The sequence below is a fragment of the Dioscorea cayenensis genome, chromosome 4, assembly GCF_009730915.1.
Source record: "Dioscorea cayenensis subsp. rotundata cultivar TDr96_F1 chromosome 4, TDr96_F1_v2_PseudoChromosome.rev07_lg8_w22 25.fasta, whole genome shotgun sequence".
Taxonomy (NCBI): domain Eukaryota; kingdom Viridiplantae; phylum Streptophyta; class Magnoliopsida; order Dioscoreales; family Dioscoreaceae; genus Dioscorea; species Dioscorea cayenensis.
Genome location: NC_052474.1, coordinates 1,086,838 through 1,100,654, shown reverse-complemented (window position 1 = coordinate 1,100,654; position 13,817 = coordinate 1,086,838). Strand labels below are relative to the sequence as shown.

The 13,817-nt window shown below is 37.6% G+C and overlaps 3 protein-coding genes across 3 annotated transcripts; 2 read left to right on the top strand and 1 right to left on the bottom strand.

Moving 5' to 3' along the window:
* The first annotated feature begins 251 nt into the window (after positions 1–251).
* Positions 252–4,194, top strand: LOC120259297 (inosine-5'-monophosphate dehydrogenase-like). The gene is given in 6 exon segments (XM_039266878.1): positions 252–1,055; positions 1,057–1,302; positions 1,304–1,399; positions 2,059–2,241; positions 3,151–3,408; positions 3,908–4,194. Coding segments are annotated over 6 exon segments (1,500 nt in total). The 5' UTR covers positions 252–410; the 3' UTR covers positions 3,980–4,194.
* Positions 4,195–6,632: 2,438 nt separating this feature from the next.
* LOC120258109 (subtilisin-like protease) lies at positions 6,633–8,954 on the top strand. Its single transcript, XM_039265454.1, has one exon. It carries the CDS (start codon positions 6,633–6,635, stop codon positions 8,952–8,954), a length of 2,322 nt encoding a protein of 773 aa, XP_039121388.1.
* A 412-nt stretch (positions 8,955–9,366) lies between these two features.
* On the bottom strand, positions 9,367–12,803 carry LOC120258073 (exosome complex exonuclease RRP46 homolog). Its single transcript, XM_039265415.1, is given in 9 exon segments — positions 9,367–9,639; positions 9,785–9,917; positions 10,052–10,105; positions 10,107–10,120; positions 10,198–10,270; positions 11,107–11,127; positions 11,310–11,410; positions 11,840–11,953; positions 12,599–12,803. Coding segments are annotated over 9 exon segments (732 nt in total). The 5' UTR covers positions 12,705–12,803; the 3' UTR covers positions 9,367–9,523.
* Between the last annotated feature and the right edge of the window lie 1,014 nt (positions 12,804–13,817).

The window sequence follows — 13,817 nt, the reverse complement described above, 5'->3', positions numbered from 1 at the left end:
TCATATAATTATCAATCGTTTTTATCACACTAGTTGTTTTTTTATTAATTATCCTCAAACCAAAACGGGTCCCACTAGGATTGTCTATTGCGAGGTAGTGTGATAACGCACGGATCCAGTCACACCTACGTGCGCTCCAACGCGATTTCATTATCGTATCCATTAAAAATTATTCACAGACAAAAGCCCCTCTCGCTTTCATTAGATCTCATATCTCTCTTTATCTCCGCCTTTCATCCAAATCCAAACACTATTTCCTATGCATACTCACTCCCATCTGACCGTCCATTCTCCGTTCTCTGCTCCTAAATCCTAATCCGTCGCCGTCCTATATAACACGCACGAGGATAATTAACTTCGTCGTCTTCACCTCATCGCATATCACCGTAACCCTAGCTCCGGCCGCCGCCATGAAGGGGCTCGAGATGGAGCTCGAGGATGGGTTCCCGGCTTCGAGGCTCTTCTCACAAGGGGTTTCGTATACGTATGACGATGTGATCATGCTTCCCCACTACATCGACTTCCCCGCTGACGCCGTGGACCTATCCACCCGCCTATCCCGACGCGTCTCACTTTCCATTCCCTGCGTTGCTTCTCCAATGGACACTGTATCAGAGTCATCCATGGCTGTTGCCATGGCCTCCCTTGGCGGTGTTGCCATCATCCATTGTAACTCTTCTCCGGCGCTCCAGGCTTCTCTCGTTCGATCCGCTAAATCCCGACGCACACCCTTTGTCCATGGCCCCTCCGTACTTTCCGGCTCGGATGCCATAATCCGCACCTTTGATGACATCCTCCCTGCCGTCGTCGTTACCGACCCTGAGAAGGTGCCGATCGGAGTCGTTGCTAGGTCCGATTGGGAGCGTCTTGAGAATAAGGACGTTCCCGTCTCTGCTTACATGCGCTCGGCCCCACCGCCGGTGCCGGCGAAGTACGATTTCGAGGAAATAGCTGCTTTCTTGGCTGAAGAGAAGCTCGATCTCGCGCCATTGGTGGACGAGGACGGTGAAGTTGTTGGGGTTATTACCATGGAGGACATCGAAAGGATCCGGGGTATTCCCGAAGCTCGGGAAGCCATCTCTGGGGCGTGATGGGAGGCTTCTGGTGGGAGCCTCGATCGGAACGAGAGAGAATGATAAGGAGAGGCTGGAGCAGTTGGTGAAGGCCGGGGTCGACGTTGTGGTGGTCGATAGCTCTCAGGGAAACTCAGTGTACCAGATCGAGATGATAAAGCACGCCAAGAAGAGTTTTCCAGAGTTGGATGTGATTGGAGGGAATGTGGTGACGATTGCTCAGGCGCAAAAACTTGATTCAAGCGGGTGCTGATGGGCTAAGGGTCGGGATGGGTTCTGGCTCCATTTGCACTACGCAGGAGGTTTGTGCTGTTGGCAGAGGGCAGGTATATCTCAAGTGGTGTTCTTTCACAATGAAGTTCTGCTATACGTGATTTACTTCTCAATTGAAATTCTCATGCCTTATTTAGTTAAAGTTTAGATTTTTTTGGCATGCTTTTAGGCCTCATTTCTTTATCTCAAGCAGTGTTCTTTCACAATGAAGTTCTGCTATACTTGATTTACCTCTCAATTGAAATTCTCATGCCTTATTGAGCTAAAGGTTAGATTTTTGGCATGCTTGAGACCTCATTTCTTTATCTCAAGTAGTGTTCTCTCACAATGATGTTCTGCTATACTCCATTTACTTCTCAATTGAAATTCTCATGCCTTATTAAGCTAAAGGTTAGATTTTTGGCATGCTTTAGGCCTCATTTCTTGAGGTTTTATGGCTCATTGAGGTATGCAATCTGCAGTGCTTGTATGGAATGGGGGAAGCTATGAGCTTCTTAGTGTGCTTGGTCATACATGAATAGATTTGTAGTGATTTAGTTTAAGGAGTGGTTTTTAGTTGGATTTATTTATTATTTTCTGCTTCGTTAGATAGTCTAATTTGAATTTTTCATTTTCTATATGAATATTCTGTGCTAGATGCCTATTACAATGTTAGTAGGGTTTATCTGTTTCAGCACTGCCGGAAACATTATATTGAGTTATATTTTTGTAGGCAACGGCTGTTTTACAAAGGTCTCATCGTATGCCAAAAGATCATGATGTGCCTGTTATTGCTGATGGTGGGATTTCCAACTCTGGGCATATTGTGAAAGCCTTGGTCCTTGGTGCATCTACTGTCATGATGGGAAGTTTCCTAGCTGGTAGCCATGAGGCACCTGGGGTATATGAGAATCAGGTATGCTGTAAAACAAATGGAAGTCGTTTTTCTTTTTTTAAAGCATATATCTTGCTTCAATCGCTGTGTGTGTTAAGTGTGTTAGTGTATTTTTGGAAGGGTTGAATTGGGACTTTTATTTTTATTAAAAAAAAATGAGGAGAATGGGCCAAACGGACAAGAACTTCTAAAGGACCAGTGATTGTCATAGGCTCATATCCCTTATCCTAACAAAAAAATGCTTGTAAACGTGCAGTGTACAGATATACAGCAGTTTAATTGATAGTTCTGTTGGTTGCTGAAGGCAAATACCATTATTAACAACAAAGACTTTCTTTTTCTCATCCAAGAGTAATAGCTCAACAAGTTTAGTGATTTATTTATTCATTATTATTATTATTTTTTTATTTCATGGATCATTTTGGGCAAGGTGAAAAAATACCCTCCAATCTTGTAAATGAATGACAAGATGTCCACAATATGTGATCAAGTTATCAAAAAGGTCAATCTGTGAGATGACCAGTAGTCTTGCACTTGCTTATTCTTGAGATCTTCTCCAACACTAGGTTGGGTCTTTTCTACTTTCAAACTATTAGACTGGTCAATCCTAGCCTAATATCTTGAGTTTCTACGTGAACTCTACCATTCTTTTTCTTGCCATATGTTTGTGTTGGTTTTATTTCATATTTTGTTTTATTGAGTTTTTCTGGTTTTGGTTTCAAGATAATCAATTCACACATTTCTCATCTGGACAGGCATTGAGAGTGCTATCCTTTTTATGTTTTTCTAATTTTGCTTGTTGTGTAGTGTTACCTTCATTGAAGTGGCCCTTGACAACATCAAGGGTTGTCTTCCTTCGCCAAATTGATCTTCATCTGGATTTTTTTTTTTTCATTTTCTATCATATTTATTGTGGTGTTGTAATTCCAGGGTGGTCGTCGTGTGAAAAAGTACAGAGGCATGGGCTCCCTTGAAGCTATGACGAAAGGAAGTGATGCTCGATATCTTGGTGATAAATTAAAATTAAAGATTGCTCAGGGAGTAGTTGGAGCTGTGGCAGACAAGGGCTCTGTTTTGAAGTTCATACCTTACTCAATGCAAGCTGTCAAGCAAGGATTTCAAGATCTTGGGGCATCGTCTATGCAGTCTGCTCACGAGCTCTTAAGATCAAATGTGTTGAGATTGGAGGTATGTTTTGATACTTATGTTTCTAAAAAAATTTTGATGTTTATGATTTTCATTTGATTCCTAATCCATGTTGCATGCAACACTATAGCATATATGTCTTGCTATGTTTGAATTTAAATTCCTGACATATTTTTATTGTCAAACACAAGAAAAAAACGCTGAAAATGTCGACAATCATACTGATCTCTATGTAACTTGCCGTAATGTTAGTGCATCATAAAAATCTTGCAATTGGATGTCAATCATGAACAGCTAAACATGCATGGCCTTAAGCTTCCTTTTCTAGAAACTAGAGTTTATAAATTAGAACTTCCCTTAGAAATTGATTCAATTTATACAAATTGTGATACATAATGACAATTCATATAAAAATTTCTGATTAATTTTACTTCATTAGAATTATAAAAATTGCTGATAAATATCAGAGAATATAACCATTTCCTACTCTTCACAAAAGTTATCTTTACTCAGCCTTTTAAGTTTTTTTATTTTTTTCCAGGTGCGAACTGGAGCAGCACAAGTTGAGGGAGGAATTCATGGTTTGGTTTCATATGAGAAGAAACCCTTCTGAATGCTCATATGTTTTTGAGACTGTGTGTGTACTAAAGGGGAGCTGAGTGGGGATCTCTGATCCCTTGTTGTACTTCTTGTTGAGGGTTGCCGATGGGTCTTTTTTTTTTTAATCCGAACTTAATGTAATTCTATGAGGCCCCTTTTTTTTTATATGAGCATGTAATTGTACTTTAATAAGAGCCGAGGTGGCAATTCAGAATCCTTTTGTTTTGATCCCTAAAACCTTTTAATTTTGTTTACATAATATATTTTTTATTCTTATTTTCTGTGTTTTTTTTACAAAACAGGTTGATTTTTAGAAACTAAGTTTTAGAATATATATATTTGTTATAAACTTGTGAATTATTGTTGTTTTATTCATTGGTTTGATATATATATATATATATATAGTATTTTTTTGCCTAGAAGTTAAATATTTTTTAAAAATAAAATATGATATTTGTTTCTATCCATACAAGTCATCAAAAGATGTATGTAGATCACATAAATATATATTTTGTAAACATATGTAGGATTGATTTAAAAAATATTTTAGTAGATGTTTTTCTATTCTAATCAACATATAATGTAATATGATATGATTTATGATAAGATTTTCAAAGTTAAAAATCTATTGGATTTTACCATAATAAATGAATAACAATCACTGACAATGTCTAAGCATTTTTCATGAAATTCTAAGCATCTGAGTTAGTTTTTACAAAATGAGAAACATTATTTCAAAAGTGGCTTTTAGGAATGCACAAACATTTTATGAAAGATTTTCATTTTAACTAAAAATGAAAAATATGCCTAAAATAGGTCGGGTAGTTTTATAATTAATTTCTGTCATTTGTCTTTTTGATAATTTTTTCTTAATTAATCAAGTGCATAGGCCACTAAAAGCTCCACTAATGTTATGCAAAAAGTTAATGACCTATTCTTTAATAAGGAAAAAAAATTACTATTTTTCTCATGTCTTTTTAAAAGCTCATTGAAATTTTTACAAAGGTAAAATCATATTAGTTTCATTAGGTGTGCCATACCATCATGTGGCCATTTTATAAACTAATTTCAAACCATTAGCTAAGATGATAAAATAGCAATTTATCAGTGCTAGTTAACAAAAAAGAGAAGGTGATCATACACTTAATTCACAAGTATAAACCTGTTAAATTTTTCTTTAATTGCAGCTTTAGCACTGAAATACTATATTTCTAATCAAAGGTGGTTGTTTTAGTGTCTAAGAAATGCTCTTTTCAAGACAATCACTTGTCTGTATCCCACTCTGAGCACTAGTAGTGTTCTTCTTTGATTTCTCAATCCCCAAAACCAATAAAACCTTAGCTATTGGGGGGAACTTGGCTTCTTCCGCCCCAAAAGGCATGACCTTTACACAACAGTGAAGCAAAATCTAAACTAAGAAATTGATATCATTAAAGTGTAATTCTTATCAAAGGTAATATGAAACATATAGTCTACCAAACGTAGCTAAAACTCCCTATAAAACCTTCCTACAACCTCACATACTAACTCAGAATCCTAAGCAATGCAGTCTCCAATGGGAACTAGTGGCAGAATTGTGGTCTTAGTAGGACAAGTGTTACTAGTGTGTGCAGCTATCTGCATGGCCACTAGAACTCTTGTAACTGATCCTGAGCATGCCTTGAATGAAAATGCCCACACCCTTGCTCAACACTCCGGCAATGTCACCGGCACTGAGGCTGCCACCACTGTCCTTCCTTCCGATGATGCATTATGGCACAAAGACTGCAAAGATAACGGTAAAGGGTACAATGACAAGGACAAGGATAAAGACAAGGACAAGGGTAAAAGAGATTGGGACAAGGACAAAGATAAGGACAAAGACAAAGGTAAAGGGGATTGGAACAAAGATAAGGACAAGGATAAAGACAAAGGTAAAGGGGACTGGGACAAGGACAAGGATAAAGACAAAAGTAAAGGGGACTGGGACAAAGACAAAAATAAGGATAAAGACAAAAACAAAGATAAAGACAAAGACAAGGGTAAAGGGGATTGGGACAAGGACAGATAAAGCAAAAGATAAAGGGATTGGGACAAGGCAGATAAAAGCAAAAAGTGTAAGAAAGGTAAAAAAGGTGGCAAATATGATGACGGAAGTGACGGCGGCGGCTACGTCCACGGGGAAGAGCCACAGCTTCTCAACTGATCCTTGAGAAAATGATCAGATCCATCCTGGTGTTATCAATATATATATATATATATATATATGATGATGATGTCTATGGCTCAATGTTAATAAGCTACTAAGGTTATGTAATATTTGGTAATAAGAGCCATCACTCAATATATATATAGATATATCTTGAGATATTTGAACTTGGAGATGCCATGCAAGATGTTTTAAAATGAAAAAAGTTTAAATCTAAAGAACGTTTTCATCATGCATGAGAGTGAGTACTCATCAGTACATGGGATTCCAAGAGTACATGTTCATGCTTATAATGAAGCACATAATTGGCCTATTATTATTATCAAACAAATTAGTAAAACTTCACCGAAACTTCATGTGACCATCCTCCTCTTACTCATTGCCATCTCTCTCATGGATCAAGATCATGTATAAAAGAGCTAGAGTTGCAGCAAGCTAAGATCAAGACCATCACAATCCTCTCCAATTCAACTCATTAATGGAGAGGTTTTTCCAATCATCTTTCACTATCTTCTTCTTCTTCTTCTTCATAATCTTCTCCTCTTCTGATATTCTTCAAGTCCATGCAGCCAGGCTTCTACCAATAATCAATGAAAATGGAGGCAATTCTAGCAGTGAAACAAAGGTTTACATCGTTCACGTAGCAGAGCCAAACAACACAAAGTTCCTCCACTTCACTGACAAAGAGAACTGGTACAAATCCTTCTTGCCAAACACCAGCCTCGACTCCGGCGATCCACGGTTACTCTACTCTTATCACCATGTGATCACTGGCTTCGCCGCAAAACTAACCGATGGCGAACTCAAAGCAGTTAAATCCAGGGACGGCTTTGTGTATGCTCAAGAAGACCAAACTCACATCCTCCACACCACCAACACGCCAACATACTTAAAACTCCACCAGGACTGGGACTATGACCTCTGGGCCAGCTCCTCCTACGGCGCTGGCAAGATTATCGGAGTCATCGACAGCGGCATTGACCCCGATCACCCTTCATTCAAAGACGACAACATGCCGCAGCCGCCGCAGGCTCCGGTTTGGAACGGGCAATGCTACTGGGCGAACAAGTGCAACCGAAAACTTATCGGCATTAGAGCTTTGCGGTACGGTTGGGCGCCAGACCCGTACGACCGCAACGGGCATGGGACTCATGTGGCAAGTACAGCAGCTGGGAACTTTGTGGATGATGCCAATGTGCTCGGTGAGGCCAATGGTAGAGCTTCCGGAATGGCTCCTCTGGCTCACTTATCCATTTACAAGGTATTGTATAATAACAATGGGAAAACGGTTGGACAGAGTGCTGATATACTTGCAGGAATAGATTGGGCCATTCGTGATGGTGTTCATATCCTTCAAATGTCACTTGGAGCTGTGAGTTTGCAGATGTTTCATAACCCTGTGGCCATAGGTTCTTTTGCAGCTATGAGACAAGGCATTGTTCCTTGTGCTGCAGCAGGGAATGATGGTCCTAGTCCTAACATAATAGCCAACGATGCACCATGGATTTTCACAATTGGAGCAGCCTCCACTGACAGGAGAATCTTAACTACTGTTAATCTTGGAGATGGGACTCAGTTGGAAGGAGAAGGTGGTTACCAGCCTGACAACTTTCCTTCGGATCAGTTGGATCTTGTGTACCCGGGTGCAGATGACACTGGCACTCCAAAACAAAAGGAGAATAGATTAGTGTGCAATGTTAATCTCAAGACTTACAACGTGGCTGGAAAGCTGGTTGTTTGCTGGAATGCAATTTATGACCCTGTTGAAACTGGAAAGAAGGTGAAGAAAGCTGGTGGAGCAGGCATGATACTAGTCAACACATGGCCGGCCGGCAACACCACCTCACCTGAGCCACACGTACTTCCGGTGGCCAACGTTGGCTTTGACGCCGGTCAAAAGATTGTGACTTATATAACAAACTCCACTGCAAACCCAACAGCATCAATCAGTTTGGACGGCACACAGCTCGGTGTCAGGCCATCACCGGCCGTCGCAAGCTTCTCATGCAGAGGTCCAAGCAAGATGAACTACGGTATCATAAAGCCGGATATTATTGCCCCCGGAGTAAACATCCTCGCTGCATGGCCACAGAGAGTAGGGCCAAGTCCCACCGGTTCTTACTCTAAATTCAAGTTCCTCAGTGGCACATCCATGGCCACACCTCATGTTTCTGGCATTGTTGCACTCCTCATGAACCTTTACCCAAGCTGGTCACCTGCTCGGATTAAATCAGCTCTCATGACCACAGCTTATGCACTCAACACCAATGGAGAACCCATCAAAGATGAGTACAGTGGAAATGCCAGTGTTTATGCTATGGGTTCAGGACATGTGGATCCATTGGCAGCTGTTAATCCAGGTCTGGTTTATGATCTTCAGTACTATAACTATGTGCATTATCTTTGTGGCACTGGGATGGCAGACTATCAACTATCAGCCATAATCCGGACTACAGCTAGTTGTTCTCAGATCAATGGGATTCCAGTGGAGCAGCTGAACTACCCTTCTTTCTCAGTGAAGTTGGGAGCAGGGAACCCTGTGACTGTGACTAGGATAGTGACTAATGTAGGAGACGCTAATTCTGCTTATCAGGTTGAGTTTGATGAACCGGAAGGGGTGAACATTGCTGTTAATCCAACCACACTTCAGTTCAGTCAGAAAGAAGAGAGGTTGACGTTTGAGGTCAAGTTCACTGTTGATGGAGTGCCACCTGCAGCAGGGATGACAAGAGAAGGCCAGCTTTCTTGGGTTTCCCCTACAAATTTGGTCAGGAGCCCTATTGTTGTAACTTTTACCTGAGAATTACTTGTTTGTATTGAATAAATATCTATGTTACCATGGTAATAAATATTTTGTAATGAGATTTTCTTATTAATTGATGCTCATTTTGTGTTTGTTTCCACTGAGATGCTGGCAACGCATTATTATTTATTAACTAGGAATTATTAACAGGACTTGGAGGAATTTTTTTATCAATCGGTTGGTGCTGACAAAGATGATTTGCAAAGATGAATTTAATAACTAAAAGTCATTGATTTTGATTTAAATGCTTCAGCTGGCACTTGCAATATAATAATACATACTGTATACAAAACTTTCAAATTTAAAATTTTAGACCTAACTAAATGTGCATAAATTATAACATTTATTAAAAAACTGCACGTGTACATAAACATATTCTCACATATGAATAGTATTACAAACCAAGGCATATGATACTGTTAATTTTTTAGGCTCAATCAAGATTAATATAACATTAACACATCTGACTTTTAATAAACAATCATACAAGTACAGTTATTCATTAAAAAAAAAAATTCTAGCTTTTGATGACATTCAACGGTGAGGTTTACCAGAGGATCTTTAATTTATCTAGCTTTTGAAGCATTGTCTGGCAAATCTGACTGCAAGCTTTTCCTAAAAAATTCTGAGATTTTTGAACAAGCAGCACGTCCACGTTCAAGGCAGTTGAAGTAGTCATCAACTAGATTTTTCACAAACAGAAACGAGAAAGTTATGATTTAAGACATAAAAAGATAGCTTTTTAGAAGTTTTTCTTTACAATAATTCAATTCAATGTGCATCTTTAAATTTGTTCAAAAAATATATATTTTAAGCTTACATCTTACCTGGCATTGCTCCATGGGTGACAGAAGTTATAATTCCATGCTCAAATGGTTCTTCTGCAGATGGCGACGAGCCTTTAGGAATGACTGAAGTAGGAGGATTTGGAAAAACCAAATTTGCAATCGCCTGCAATTTCTGTCCAAATTCCCAAAAAAAAAGAGAAAAAAAAAATCATAGCGATAGTTTTTACTGATTGTCAATTTATGAAAAAAATAAAAAAAGAATAAGAATATTTGTTTTTTTCAGCTCTTAAGCAGTGAATGAGATACCTGCTCCTCAATCTTTGTAGGATCTAGAATCAAAGATCCATGCTCTGTTAGGGCCACAACAGATTGCAACTGCAGAAGCCAGCAAGAAAGGTTAATCACAAGTTTGGGATAATGGAGTCACTGAATTAAAGCAAGAGCCAGGTTACCAGCAAGATGCTTTAAAGGGATACCAGCATCAACAAGTGCAGCACAAGACGCATTTATGGCACATGGGAGAAGCTAAGATCTTTTATCAAGGAACTTTATCACCAAAACCAATATTATGGGATAATCAAATGACTACAACGAAAGAAAATATGACTTCTGCAGTTCCTAAAAAACTGAGGTTGCACGGTAATGAAGCCCCAGCAGTCATTCGCAAGGTCCAAGAAATGATTTGGGAAAGGGGGAGAAACATTTCAAGACAGGTGCACTTCATATAAGACAGGAAAGATAAATATTGTCCATTAGAAATTTGAAGCATTGCAATGAGTTGATACAGAGAACCAATTTATTAAAACAGAAAACTTATAGACCAGAGTGTTTTGTTACTTTGAACATGCATGCTTAGCATATTGACAAAACAAGTTGAATATTGACCCCCTAAGTTCCCTTAAATTCTACACCAAGCTAGCTTTTTAAAGGCCTAAAATGTTTGCATCTTTCCAATTAGGAGCAAGAAACATAAAACAGGGACATGATTCTATCAAGGGGCGAGGAAATCAAACAAACACTTGCTCAAATTCTACTATTACGAGCAATATATGCTCCAAAAGTCAAATTGCCAAATAATGCATGCAGATGTTTGAATGGCTGATAAAAATCGGTTTGCAGCAGCAGATGCTTTAAATTACCACCTGTACTATCTTAATCCAATTTGCCTTCTAAAATAAATTTCTAAAAATAAATGCCAATAAAATTTACTGGCTGCTTTGATAAAGGATCACCACTAGACACTTGTAGGAAAGCAAAAGGATTGAACAGCTGAGACAAATGATTCGGTTATTTAACTACTTTTCGAACCCATATATGGTTAAAACCAAAAACATGAACATTTCATCAATGGCAAAAGATACAGCACCATCATCACCAACAACCTGCAAGAAAAGTTAAACATTAAAAAATTAAAATGAGACACCTGCATGTGATTGAAATGCACTCCTCTTAAGCATCATAAAAATCAAAGCAACAAGCATAATCATAGTACTTACCAGAAATGGAAATGCATGAGAATTGAAGAAGACACAGAGAGTATACTCTGAAGATTAACCCAACTGACCTGTAATATAACTGAAGTTGTTGTGTTTGGATGAACAGTCAGAAGGCAGATGCTTCGCAAGGTTCTCCTTAGGATAATCTCATACTCTTTCTCCTGTTTACCTAAGTTAGAGAACTCTTAGGACTCGAATTCCTATGACATCTAACGGTAACATCCAAAAACACTACAATAATGTTCAAAGGTATAAAAAGAATGCCGCTCATAAAATAGCTTAAAGCAACTCAGTCAATCAGATTGCATGCGTGTGTTCATGCGCAAATATTAGGGCTTAAGAGGAGTAAACTCCTACAAAAAAGATTCCAGAAAACAATGAAACTATGAAAACAGTTACATGCCATGGTAGTCAAATGAATGCAGAGAACAGACAGATTTTCCAATGATTGGGACAAGCTGGATTTTGTTTTGATTATATTTAATCAACCCAAATAGCAGGTATGACTTCATGGTCCAGAGCAGCAAAGGAGTTCACGATCACATACAAAATGAACAAATAAGAAAAATAAGGACCTTTGTGGAGTTATCATATTTACCTATTTGTCCAGTTTTGGGTTTCCAGATAACTTCAATAGAAGCCAGTTCAGGGTTTTCACCCTTTCTCGTCCCAGCTTTTGGTCCATAAACACCAGCCAGAACAATAGTATTGCCTGTAGAAAGCAAGGATGTCAGAAAAACATCAAAACTGCTATAATGGACCTATGTAAGTAAATGCCAATGCTTTACATCATGATCATCATGCATAGAACTATAGAAGAACAACCAGCTTCACTCCCATCCGGAAAACATTTAAAACAAGTGCATGTTAAAAGGAAGAACATTATTGGTAACCATTAGATCTGATGATACGCGCATGAAGGTTCATCCTCGTCCTATTGTGTTTTTGGCTAAGGTTTTTCTCAACATCATCTCTTTTTGCTAAAATATACAGCCTTTTAAGAGTTTCTTTGAATTGGCAGAAAATGGAAGTCAAGCAATGGAAATGACAAAAAAACAAAAAATACATAAACCATTTCATTGTTGATTTCATTTCTTTTCTTTTCCTGGAGCGCCATCAATTCCCAAATACACCAAAAAATCAATCTTGAAATCAATAATCATTTCCAAATCATAGAAAATGGCAAATAAATCACAAAACATTAAATAAATCAATAAAGCAACCAAAAACAGGCTAAGAGAAGCGAAAAACAACAATTAATTTGCATAGAGAAATAACCAAAGAACTAAAAGAGAACAACATCAACACATAAAAGATTCAAGAAAGTAAAATTTAATATCAGAGCTACCAGGATTACCTTGGGACCAGCGAGCAGAACCATGGGCACGGTGAAGGAGATTGCGAGAGCACGCGAGCGGCCGCATCTGGTTCGGAGTACGACCATCGCCCCGATCCATCCCCATTGCTCCGATGATTCTTAGTTTGAGAAAGTGGCCGAAATTCAAAGTCTCCCTGCCAAATCAAAACCCTAGCCCCTTCCCTCCTCCTAAACCTGAGAATTCCTAAAACCCTAACGAGAATGAAATTTCACTAACTGATTCTCAATGGGCTGGCCAGAAAGTTTTATGGGCCTTTTATGGATATCTAAGCCCATTAACTATAATAATAATAATAATAATAGGCTTGGCTAATATCTTATAATGTGCCACGCAAGATGGACGGGGTCCCACCTCCACTGCTAGTGCACTATCATGTAATTGCTTTCTTATATTATAATGTTAGTATGTTACTATATAATTATATTTTTGTTAATAAAATAATAATTTATCTATTTTTATTAAATAAATAAATAAAATAAAAAGATAGACATGATAGTACAAGGCCATTATATATAAGGCTTTAAATAATGTATGATAAAATCACTGTGCTAAGGTATTTATGACATTCTTAATCTAAAAGTTACACTAGATAAATGATATGTATATATATTTTATATATAGAGAGAAAAATTGCTTACATACTCCTATAAAAACCATGAAATTACTTAAATACCCTTATAAAAATACTAGTTGTTTATGCATACTCCTACATATTAATTGATATTGGGTATTAAATAAAAGTTTGGTTGAGCCATTGCTCTCAACTTTCAACATGAAGTTTATCCCAAGTGGAATTTTAGTTTAATCTATCCGTAAACAAATAAGTATGAGTAACTTATAAATAAATTTAGATTATTTATTCTTTTGTCGATGTTAAGAATTTTTTTAAATTTTTTTTAAATATATATAAAGAAATTATAATTTATTGAATGAAACAGGACTATGATTACAAAATAATATCAAATATGAGAAAAAAATAATAATAATAAATGACAAGAAAAAAAAAGAAACTACGTGCAAATTTTTCTTTTTAATCTTTCCCATATTTTGTAAAGATTTTATCTTTTATATAATTTTTCTGTTTTTATTTTCTTCTATTTTAATTTTTTTTCATATTTTTAAGAATTAATAGGCTATCTACTCGTAGTTGTGATTAAAAAATCTTAATTTCAAATCTTTGGATCCCCTGTAGGAGTT

What these genes read in the sequence shown, in the direction of transcription:
- LOC120258109 (XM_039265454.1), top strand. Translation starts at nt 6,633, where the DNA reads ATGGAGAGGTTTTTCCAATCATCTTTCACTATCTTCTTCTTCTTCTTC.